At 39.9% G+C, this 12,869-nt stretch overlaps 1 protein-coding gene across 1 annotated transcript in view; it reads right to left on the reverse strand.

Moving 5' to 3' along the window:
* The window catches only part of ERC2 (ELKS/RAB6-interacting/CAST family member 2), a 709,181-nt gene that overhangs the window by 564,303 nt on the left and 132,009 nt on the right, over positions 1–12,869 (reverse strand). Inside the window, exon 2 of the mRNA XM_042979179.1 lies at positions 10,331–10,747. Within this exon, the coding sequence (XP_042835113.1) occupies positions 10,331–10,747 (417 nt within the window). The remainder of the gene's footprint in view (positions 1–10,330; positions 10,748–12,869) is intronic.

Raw genomic sequence — 12,869 nt, forward strand, 5'->3', positions numbered from 1 at the left:
TAGGTAGGAATTCCTGGTTCTTTTGGAGTTTGAATGGAAATCTCCATTTCTCTGGCACTTTATAGGTTAGTGAATTCTTCCCACACAGTCCCTTTTTAACCCACAGGTTACCTCCCCAACACCCACTACTCCGGGAAGAGCTGCAGACTTTTGTGATAACTGGCAATACCCAAGGTGAGATGAAAAACACCAGCCTAATAATTGGAAAGGTATAAATACAGGCAGAACTGACAGGAAAAAATATGGTCTCTCATTAAAAAAAAAAACTCAAAAAAGCTATACAAAAATAGTGAGATTTGATATTCGAAATATAACAAATTGTACATATGCTTTTTACCAAACACCTTGATTCAAAAACTATTTACTTATCATCTAATTCAGGAGGCACCACACTTTTCTTAAAAATTTTTTTAATGTTTATTTATTTTTGAGAGGGAGAGAGAGAGAGACAGCAGAGTGTGAGCAGGGGCAGGGGAGGGGCAGAGAGAGAGGGAGAAACACAGAACTCAAAGTGGGCTCAGGCTCCGTGCTGTCAGCATAGAGCCCAACATGGGGCTTGAACTCACGAATTGTGAGATCATGACCTAAGCTGAAGTAGGATGCTTAACTGACTGAGCCACCCAGGTGCCCCACGCACCACACTTTTTCTTAAAGGGACAAGTATTAAACATTTTAGGCTTTGAGGGCCAGGAGGTAAAATCAAAAGTTTTCTTTTTAGCAACTATTTAGATATTATACACACACACACACACACACACACACACACACACGTATTTAGGATATTATATATTTATATAAATATTTGAAATATAACCATTTAAAAATGTAAAAACTATTCTTAGTTCCCAGACAATAAAAAAAGAGATGGTGAGCCATGTTTCCCCACAAGCTATAGTATGCCCACTCTTGATCTGATTGAGTAGTAAGTCTTTATATTTATTCTAAAGGCTCACTCATCTTTATTTCCTTTTTCTAAAAACCACTCTTATATTATTATATATTTCCTTTATTAAGGAGGATTTGATTCATTCTTTATATAAGTTACAATTGCTGTAACTATAAGCCAATCGTAGGGATTACCCAGCAAGTACTCACATTGCCTTATTTAACACTTTACCCAAAACATTTAAGAACATTAAGACATTCAACCTATGTGCCAAATTGGAAATACAAATAGTTTCCTCTTTCACATCTAAGCCAGAGTGGGTGGGAAAGTAGATTTTGCTCTATCAAATTTTAGCCACTTAGAAGAGCACTTATTAGGAAGTTATAAATACAGTTTTAATGTCTCACAACTGACATAGAGAGAAACCCAAAATACCCTACAAAAACTAGATATAAAGTAAGTCAATTTGGGGAGGCCAAGCATTTCTTTTAGGCAATGAAATAATGACAGAGTTAAAACACTGAAAAGGAAGGCTAACTTTGAACAGATAAAATGAAGAAGGACAGCTCTAAGTACCTACTGTTCTCCTTATTCTCTATTCACAAAAATTCATCTATTCCCTAGGAATTCATGGAGGGCCTAGATGTGCAGTACTGTTCTTCATATTTTAAGATAGTACTTTAACTTTTATGAGCCACAGTGGACTAAGGAGATCCAGTTCGGACGCTGCACTCTGCATGGCACTATTTAACCTTTCCACTGCCCAGTGACCTCACAGATTTACAGTCCTGGATTCAACAAGTCCTGATAAGATGTAGCAGGAAAAAAAATCAGAGCCTTTTGCATTATTTTTCTCCTTTTTGGCATTTATGGAGAATATATCCCTGAGCAAGAAGTCAGAAGACTAGAATTCTAGTCTCTGGTCTACCCAGGAATTATCCCTGGCATCATCAAAGAGTGGGTAGGAACAGGTGCCTGGAAATAGCAGGCCTAAATTCGAATCCCAAATCCATCACTACTTGCTCTAAGAAGCTAAACCAGACACCACCCATTTGGGCCTCAGCCTCCTCATCTGAGAGGCAGGAAACCACTACCCACCCCAGAGTATTGCTGGGAGCATTAAGTGGCACTCCTTGGAAATTGATGAGCACAGGCTGATGCTCATGAGTGTCCAGAAAATATTACTTGTCATCACTTCTTAATTTCTCTGAGCCTCAGTTTCCTCACAGGATTACCAGGAGTTTCATAGGAAAGCATTAAAATGGAGTGTGTTCTTTGAGCCCTGATTGGGGTGAGCTCAAGCCCTGCTTCACATGAGCCCTGCTTCTCTCATTCTCTCTCTCTCTCTGCCCCTCGTGGTATTCTCTCTCTCTCCTGCTCTCTCTGCCCCTCACTCACTTGTGCCCCCTCTCTCTCAAAAAAATGAAATGAGATGAAATGAAATAAGACAAAACAAAACAAAACTAAACTAAAACAAAACAAAACAAAAAACAAAACAAAACAGGAGTGTGCTCTATAAACTACGAAGCCTCCTTCCTATGCAAGGTACTAGCTGATGTTCCATCCAAGACAGGTAAGACCTTGGTAGAGTTGAGTTGTCTCATTTTCCCATTGCCACAGCTTGTGACATACTGAAGTATGAGTACTTTCTCACCACTGAGTTTTCATTTGTGGTGCCTGGTTTCACCAAATGATGACAATAATAAATTAGGTCAGCTGCCAAAATAATATTTTTCAAAAAGCCATCACACCCAAGGTAGAGCAAGAGGACAGGGCAATGAGAACAGTAATGAGAGTCTCTCCTAGCATAACTACCTGACATTCTCCCCCATCCCTGTCACCTCCCCTCACCTCCCTCTACCCTACCACTTTCTTTTCTCAGCAGTTCCAAAATGCCTTGTGCCTAATGGCTCCCTAGGGCTCCACCAGTCTCTGTTACTGTAAAAAGCAATCAATGGTACTCATTAAAATCAATATGGGGTAAAATCTGAACCATTTCAAATTAGCATGCAGTGTTCAAACTAAAGGATGTATTAGAATTTAAAGATAAGACAAATGATGCTAAACAGAAACAGGAACAGGTACATTCTCTTTGTCATTAGAAATGTGTGGGTAAAATTATGAAATACTGCTTTTGGAAATGTTGTTAATAAGAGTCCAGACCGAGTGCTTTCCTGTAAACTTGTTTCATTGGCATTCATCATGTACAGAGAGCTTGGAGAAAATGAAATTCAGTGAGAACAAAGAGAATCTGTATCAAGTTGGTATCAATGAAATTTCCATGTAATCTCAAAAGATATATTCAAAATTAAATGCTTAGAAAAGAAGCATGAAAGAAAAGTATGCAGTTCCTAAGGTCACCTCTTAAACAACAGTAGGACTAAATGACATGGCAGGCTTTGAAACGATCACAGAGACTGGGGGCTTGGTAGCCACAAATGATCAAGTTTGTGTGAAAATAACAGCAACAACAAACATGTGACCAATAGTCAGAAATGCCTTGTGCACTTAGGCAGAACTTCACAATCATTTCCTCATTCTCAATGTTGGTTGGATAGCTCCAGCAGGATCTCATCAAACTCAACACATTCAAGTCTTTCTTCAACCCTAGTGCCTCTTGCTGACCACTCCCATTTACTCACTATCCCCCCATCTGCCTGCACCCAGGCCCACAGAGGCTGCCTGCTCCTCACAGCTCTCAGCACTGGGTTCCCAAGTTGTCAAGGTCCTGCCTGCAAGGAGAGATGACCTTTCCCTTCAACTTCTGGGGCTACCGCCCAGATTCAGACTCTTGGTGACCTGAAGAACCATGGTATTCTTCTAACTAGTCTCCATGCCTCCTCCTCCCCAATCCAGTATCAATTAGCACTAACAATCTTTTCTGATCATGCCATTCTCCTGGAAAAACTCCTTCAAAGGCTGCCCAGAGCCTACCGAGTAAAAGCCAATCCCCTGTGTCACACATTCAAGGCCCTCAGCAACCTGACCTCAAACCACCTATTCAGCCTTATTTCTTTTCCTTCCTGATAGGTGGAGTTTCAACTGCTCCAGACTCATGGCACCCCCAAACCCACCACAGTTCCTGCCTCTGAGGCCTGGCTCAGCCATCTCTTTTCCAATCATATTTCTCCACCACCCCTGTGTGTTGAAATTCTTCCTGCCTTTGAAGACCAGCTCTGTATTGGATGAAGCCAGTCGTCAGCCTCCTGCTTCTAAGCTGCACTGCGTGTAAGTGCCATCCAATGTCCTCTTAGTACACCACCCTGAGAAATAGTAGCATGTGATGGTGACAGGTATAGACTCTGGAGCCAGACATCCAAGGTTCTGATCTTGGCTCTAGCATTTGCTTTGTGTGACTGGAAATAATTACTTACTTCTTTGTGCCCAGTCTCTTTATCTGTGTGATGGGAATGATGAAAACAGTATTTATGTAGTACAGAACCTATCAGTAAGTGTGAGCTGGTTCTCTTACTGCCCACCTGAATCCTTGAACAAGACCACAAACTTGGCTAAGGTGCTCCCACAGCATATGGATGCTCGGCATGCATTCTATGACATCCAACACAGTTTCAAAAAAAACTAAAAGAAAACTTCCAGTTAGGGTTACACTCAAGTTCCTGCTCCATGCTAAACACAGAGCAATGATAGAGAAAACATAAAAGAGCATGGCACTACAATCATTATGAACCACCCCTCTAATACTGGCAAAATAAATCACAGAGAAATTCTCTAGTTGTTTTTTAATTATTTTTTCATTCTTTCAAACATTTACTGAGCACCTGCAGGCAATATTTGAGGCCTGGGAATATGGATGAGATGTAGTAATCAGGTAAGAAATTCACTTTATTAAAAAAGAGAGCAATCGTTAGATTCTATTACATATATATATATGTATATATGAAATAACTCTTGCAAGAGAAAGTATGTAAAATGTTTACATGGCCAATGGTGTTTAGGAATATTTTCTGTGATAAGCTTTGTTGGTAGAAATAGAAAATGTTAAATCTGTAGAATCAGAATTAGAAATGCCTACATCGGCAAAATCATGGTTCAGCCAGCAGAACTGGAGACAAGTTTATGTTACAAAAAGACCATGTGGTTTTTAGATAAGGGTGACTACGATGGAGTTTAAGTTTGAGCAAAGATCATATAGTGGAGGTTTGAGCCATCAGTAAAAGGACTTCTTAGGTCCTGAGCTCAAGAACCTCTAGGTCACAGACTTTGCCTTGGTGGATCTCCCACTGGCTCGGAGACAACCTGGATAAATAAATAAGGAAAGCAAGAATTCATGTTGCCCTGCCCTCCTCCTCCCTGCCCCAATGACAGCATGGTGGGAAGCCCAGGCCCAGTCTCCTGAGGGCTTTATTGGTCCTGGGTTGGTAGTAATTGTGGCACCCGATGACTTGAGTGCTCTTCAGCTCTTGCTACCAAAGATGGGCAAGTAGCCCAAAGTGATTAAGCATAGGAAATCAACAGACATGTCAGCACAACATATGTCCTTTCCCTTCAAAAACCTACAGTGCAATGAATGCAGAGACTCCTGACCCTTTGAAGGAACAATGAGAAAATATTAAGGGGAGTGAATATAGGGGGATTTCGTATATAAAACCACTTTTTCTTTAAATCAATAGGATTTTGGGTACTTGATTACCAAAATCTTTACAAGGAACAATATGGTCTCTGCAGAAAAAGCTAAAGAACAAGGTAAACTATTACCACATCAAATAATGTCTTATCAAATCAACCTGTATCCAAAGTATCACACGACACTAGTGAGTAATGCTGTGTTTCAGCCAACACTTCAGCTCACATTAGCACATCAATTGTAGTTCTTGGGCAATAGTTTTGGTATTCCAAATAAGTTGAGATCATAATCTTTTTGTTGTTGTTTCCTGCCAGGCAAAGAAGTGGTTTCGCCCTCAGCCTTTTCCAGACCACCGAAAGATAACAAGACACTAAAGCAACCTGACCCTCCCCATGTGCAACTCCTGCCAACTCAAAATCTCCTCAAACAATAGCCTAAACAAAACCAATATTCCAGGAGATGAGGTTTATATGAGATCCAACACCTCTGCCTGAGAATGAGTCATAAAACCACTAGCACTCTATTCCCCAGCATTACGCCATGTAGCCCCAACTGGGTTAAACCACGCAAAATGAAAAAGAAATCAGGAACACACTGAACTTAAAACCTCAAGTACACTTTAAATCCTGTTTTAAATTCATTTAAATTAACAGAGATCAGGCTACTTCTTTATTCAAGCTGGGCTATTCTCACCACTTTAATTCCAAAAGTAGTCAGCCACATTTTTCCACTAAAAAGTAAAAAAATACCCTGACAGAAGAACATTCTAAAACTCAGTAGAGAATATGGAAACAGCTTACAATAAACTTTGCCTTCTAGAATAACTAATGGAGGAAATTACCCAGTTATTTGGCCATGGGAAACAACTAATTGTATATTTTTACGTATTTTGCAGGTCACAAATTAAAAGCACACTTTTTATTTTCTAGCATAGCATTTTTCCAAAGTGTTTAAAAAGAACACCAGTGCAGCAAGACAAAAGCAAATTAAATGGGCTTGAGGAACTTCCCCTTCCTGGGAATGACTGACACACACTTGCATATTAAGGAGTCAGAGGAGTCCTACAGTAAACTCTGTGGAATCCAGCATTTTCCCAAATTCATTTGGCCCTGCAGCCCTTTTTCTCTCATAGGACTTTATCAACATCCTACAAAATGGCTGTTCTGCAGAGCACATTTTGGGAAAGATTCCTCTAGAGAAGGGACCAATGAAATGGTTTTAGAGCTGAAAGTCTGGAGTTGGCCAGGTTCAAATAACAGCTTCACCACTTATCAGCTGTGGAACACTGGGCAAGCTTCTAAGTGCCACCCGTCCCTCAGCTCCTCCAGGTAAAATGGGCAAAATAATAGAACCTACCTCCCAGGCATGGGTCTTTTCACATGACTGGAAGAATCTTCTGAGAGTTTCACATGGCCTGTTCCTTTTTGTCATGCAAGTCTCAGTTCACAACATCACCCCCTGAAAGAGGCCTTCCCTGATCACCCAATAATCAAGTTGGCCCCACCCAGGTCACTAGTTCTTCATCCTCTTGTTTTCTTCATGATGCTTCTCTGTTTAACTGTTAAATTACATTTCACCCCGACAGAATACAAGCACAATGAAGTCAAACTTTATTAGTTACTACTGCTTTATCCCCAAACAGATCCTCATTAAATGCTCATTGAATGGATGGATGGATAAATGAATGAATGAGGTGGTTGTGAGAGTTAAATAGGAATCAATGTAAAGCATTCTTCAAAGCGACTGACACATAAGCATCTATCTATATGCTGATATGAAAGCTTTCAACGTATGATGACTGGTTGAGGAACTCATAATTCTTGCACTATTTAACTTGCCTCTTCATGATGTATTGTGGGAAAACATTTCCTGGCATTTATTCAGAGATGTGGTGAATGGGCTTTACGGATGGGGTGACCGAGGTGTAGGCCCTGGGGGTAGTAGCATTTGCTGATTTCTGTGGTGTAAATACTCCCACCAAGACTAATTTCAAGTTATCAATGGTTTAAAAGCAGGCTCACAAAATTCCTGAAAATGTAACAAATGGCTTTCAGAAGCCAGAATAATCCTTCTCTTGGGGAAGGTCCTTTCAGAGCTCCAAGTCTTGTTTGTTAAGTTTAAAATGAGATTTTTTTTTATATAGAGACACCTTTTCTACATGCTCCCTTCTTGGTAAGCAAAGAAAAAGGCAATCCACTGACTTTCATCTGATACTCAAGGAAACTAGCTGGATGTGTTGGGCTACATTTTCTGTACCACTCTCTGTGGGCTCTTTGACTGATGTTTAAGACTTTGAACATGACCTATTTCCATGCCAGACCACTGGGAGGACAAGCTAATCTCATAAAACACAAATTGAACTGTGTTTAGATTCATTTAAATGGAGGCATCCACACAGTAGCAAGGCACCATCTACTTAGTGCTACCAATGAGCAGAATTCAATAACACAAAGGGAATGACTCTACCCTGACCACAAGACCCCAACATGGAGGCAAGGTCAATGCTGCAGATAGAGGTTTCTCTGGCAGCACTGCCCTGCTGTACATGCAACATGACCCCTTGGTACTCAAAATAAAGCAGCAGCTTTTTTTTTCAACTATGGTGATCTCCTAGCTATAGTTCTAAGATAACAAAACCAAAATTTCAAAATCCAGTCATTCTATGTGCAAGGGATTACATGCCAGCAGCTATTGCTCCTCTTCTGTGGAGTAAGGCAGGAAGAGATTAGTTTCTGCTCCACTGTATTAGCTATTTATTGCTGTGTAACAAATTATCCCCAAATTCAGCAGCTTAAAACAACACACATTTATTATATCACAGTTTCTGGGGATCAGGGATCCAGGCATAGCTTAGCTGGGTCCTTTGCTTCATAGTCTTTCACAAAGCTGCAGTCAAGGTGTCAGCCCAGGGCCTGTCATCTTATCTGAAAGTTGCACTGGGAAAAGATCCACTTCCAACCTCACAAAATAGTTGTTGTCAATTTTCAGTTCTTTGTGGCTGTTTGAGTGAGGGTCTCAGTTCCTCACTGCATGTTGACTAGAGGCTACTCTCAGTCCCTCACCAGATGGGCGTCTCTCCATAGCAGCTTGCTTCATCAAAGCAGCAAGGTGAGAGCACAAAAAAGTTGGCTAACAAGATGGAAATAAGTCTTATGTAATCTAATCATAGAAGTCACACTGGCATCCTATTTCTTTCACCATATTCTATTGTTTAGTCACTAGGTTCAGCCTATACTCAAGGATGTGGATTTTCACAAATGCATGAATTCCAAGAGGTACAAATCATTGGGGCCATCTTAGAAGCCTGCCCATGACATTCATTCTTCCCATTCCATTATGGATGGGAAGACCCAGGCCCAACAAAACATCTCTTTAAGCATCTCAATACAAAACCAAGTCATGTGGTTTCCCAAGCATGTTGCTAATGTCTCATGAAAATAAAACAAGGGAGAATAGGTAAGGGGGACATTAAGTCTGAAGACACAAAAGTCTGCTCAAATGTTTTAAACAAATATACTCTACATCAGAGAAAACTCCCAGGAGTATCTGCATTAGCAAGCCCCATCATGGATGCCATGTATTCTGAACAACCAAACAAGTAACTCACAAAAACTGCCCATCCAGGGTGCCTGGGTGGCTCAGTTGGTTGAGCATCCAACTTCAGCTCAGGTCATGATTTCACAGCTCATGAGCTCAAGCCCTGCATTGGGCTCTGTGCTAACAGCTCAGAGCCTGGAGCCTGCTTCAGATTCTCTCTCTCTCTCTCTCTCTCTCTCTCTCTCTCTCTCTCTCTCTGCCCCTTCCCTGCTCACTTGCATGCATGCACTCTCTCTCTCTCTCTCTCTCTCTCTCCCAAAAATAAACATTAAAAAATAAAATAAAATAAAATAAAATAAAATAAAATAAAATAAAATAAAATAAAATAAAATAAAATAAAAAACAAGAACTGCCCATCCAAAAAGGTATATGACGCCAAAAATCTAGTTTGGCCTGAATGTAAATATCTTTTGGAATTTTTATTTATTGTTATAGCATATTTTTAAATATACTTAATGCCATTTTATTGCTTCCTATTTTCTGTAAGATCTGTGTCTCCCATAGCATTTTGCCTACACGGTACTTTTGAGATCCATATCCACCATAGTGGCAAGAAACCGTTATAAAAATTTCAAGCCTTGGCTATCACCCACATTTTGTATAAGCTCTATCCAACTACATATCCTCAGGTATCTGTGCATCCCAACATTCAAGAGTGGTGGCAGGCCAGAGAGGCTGCCTCTGAAGGACTTCAAATGATTTTAATCCACTAAGTATAAAATGCATACTCAGAAAACCTGGAACAGTTTGTCTTAGACAAAAGAAAATGCAGACAAAGATGGTCTTAAACTAAATGTTCAAAACTGGTCTGCACATTTTACCATTCTTCCTGGAAAGATCCATATGCTTTACTTTCTACAAATGTTACCCCAATTCAGCTATGAAAATATGTAAGTTCATTGTTTTGCTAATCACCTATTTCTTTTCCTCCTTTAGAGAGATGATATTTGATAACCATCTAAACCCTGAAACTATGGCCATCTGTGGGAAAGTAGTTGTAAGCCACCTTAGAATTGGCATGTGCTGCACATAGTTGGATCCCGAATACGTGTCGAGTAACAATGGAACATATGTATGGTGAGCAGAGAGAAGAACTAATGCAAAATTCTAGTTTAAAGGTGATAAGCAGATAGGAAGACTATAAAACAGATGCCAGGAAATTTTCTTAAGGCTGCAGATATCTTCCAACCTGTGAAAATAACTTGGTAACATGTTTTCACTTGTAAAATATGGCTTTGAGGAAATAGAGTGAATATCCTTACCTCTCTAAGATGTATGTTTTCCTTTTCTTTCTGATCTAAAATCACTTCCAAGTGGCTGACTTGAGACTCAGCCTCTGCCATCCGCCGTGTCCGCTCATTGTCATCCTCAAGACTTTTAGAAGGCAAACCTTTACTTTGCAACATCTCAAGAAGCTTTTTAATAGACTCGTCTCGGGCGTTGAGGGTCTGTTTCTGTGTTTCAATTCTCAACTCCATTTCCTCCAAGGTCTTCCTTAAAAGGAACAGCTCCTTAGCTTGTCTGTCATGCTCAGCTTGGAGCCGCCGGAAGTTCTCTTCAGTCAGCTCAATGGTGAAGTGCTCGGCTCCACGGTTGCCACTCTCTTGCTGCAGGAGGTGATTGAGGTCTCTCTGGGTTCGAAGCTCATCCTGAAGGGCTTGGATTGTCAACTGCAGGTGCTGTGATAGAAAGATGGAGCAGGAGAGGAGAAAGAAGGGGACAAAGTCAATGGAAATGCCAAGTGCTTTTTGCTGCTACCACACTATGAAGATGGAATGTTAATCACGAGGTCCAAAGGGCCAGCCGTGAAGTCCTCCAGGGTGACTTCAGAAGCATGGGACAGCACATGGAGAGGGGGGAAATTAATTCAATGATGCTTTCTGAATGTCTTAGGAGAAGAGAAATGTACACATACACAGAAACAGTATATTAGTGTCAGTCACAGGGAAATTATACATCTAAAGAGATTGAACTGAGTAAGTGGAAAAGGTTAGAAGGGAAAGTCTCACAAACACACCTTGTTTATGCCCGCAATGCTCCAGACTCAGTATTCCCTGTTTCCTAAGGTGTTCTTTATTCTACTATCCATTATTTTCCATCAGAAATGCATTTCCATTTAAAAAATAAAAATAATAGCATCCACTACAAGTAGACACAAACGAGGACTTTATTTTTTACAAATAAAGCTGTGAACAGGTTTAGTAAACAGGATTACTGCATCTGCAAGCAAAAGGGAACAAATGCAGACAGGGACAGACACAAACACACAAGGAGGTGAGGCTGTGCAGAGCAAAACAAACAAGCTGCAAACAGTGGACCAACCTTGGTTCTTCGGGCATCCAGTAACTGAACAGCATGGGAAATGGAAAACAAAAATGAAGCAAAAAATCAACACAAAGAAAAGTTCAGTGCAAGCAAAGGATATTTAACAGAAAGAATCAACATAAAGTACCTTCACGGAGAAAAAAAAAGAAAAAAAGAAAAACAACTGCTAATCACAGCAAAGACCCATAATCTACACAAAATCTATAGCACTGTTGTTTGATAAATGTGATCAATAGAAACAAAAAAAAGAAGAAAAAGTTAGGTCAATTCCACCTTTTGTTTTCCTAAGTCTCTCTGACCTAGGAACCCAAAGTCTTTGGTATATTACCAGGGAAGAAAGCAAAACATTCCACAAGTACCCACATATTATTCCAGGTCACTATTTTAACCAAAATCAGAGTGAAAACACCAGACAGAGAAACAAAATAGTTACTGGTTATGAGAAAATAAACAGTTGCTTGACAACAGTTGGTAAATTCTGCAACACCTTCCCAATAGAGCCAACCCCCAGGCTGGTCAGAATAGGCAGCCATAAGCCTGAAGGCATTTTCATCCTAGGAACAAACCAGGATGCTTCCAAAACAGCAGTTCCTCATTCAATCACCAAATACACACTCCTACCTGTAGACCAGATACAAAGTTAGGGGAGGAAAACAAAATGAGCACAAAATGAAAAAGTGGGCAGAGGACCTGAATAAACATTTTTCTAAAGAAGACATACAGATGGTCAACAGGCACATGAAAAGATGCTCAACATCACTAATCATCAGGAAAATGCAAATTAAGACCACAATGAGATATCACTTCACATCAGTCAGAGTGGTTATTATCAAAAAGTAAAGAAATAACAAGTGTTGGCAAGGTCGTGAAAAAAAAGGGAACCCTAAGCCTATTGGTGGGAATGTAAATTGGTGCAACCACTGTGGAAAACAGTACGGAGATTTATCAAAAAGTTAAAAACAAAAATAGAACTGCCATCTGATCCAGTGATTCCACTACTGAATATTTACCCAAAGAAAACGAAAATACTAATTCAAAAGATATATGCAACCTTATGTTTACTGCAGCATTACTTATAATAGCCAAATATTGAAGTAACCTAAGTGTCCATCGATAGATAAACAGATAAAGAAAATATGTGTGTGTGTATACATACACACTCAACCATACAGAAGAATGAGACCTTGTCATTTGTGACAACATGGATGGACATAAAGGGTATTATGCTAAGTAAAATGAGTCAGAGAAAAACAAAACCATATGATTTCACTTATACACGGAATCTAAAAAATAAAACAATGAACAAACAGAAACAGTCTCATAAATACAAAGAACAAACTGGTGGTTGACAAGGGAAGGAGTATAGGGGTGATAGGTGAAATAGGTGAGGGCAGTAAGAAGTACAAACTTCTAATTATAAAATAAGTCACAGAGATGAAAGTACAGCGCAGAGAAAATAGTCAGTATTGTAATAAC

Source organism: Panthera tigris, chromosome A2, assembly GCF_018350195.1.
Source record: "Panthera tigris isolate Pti1 chromosome A2, P.tigris_Pti1_mat1.1, whole genome shotgun sequence".
Lineage (NCBI taxonomy): Eukaryota > Metazoa > Chordata > Mammalia > Carnivora > Felidae > Panthera > Panthera tigris.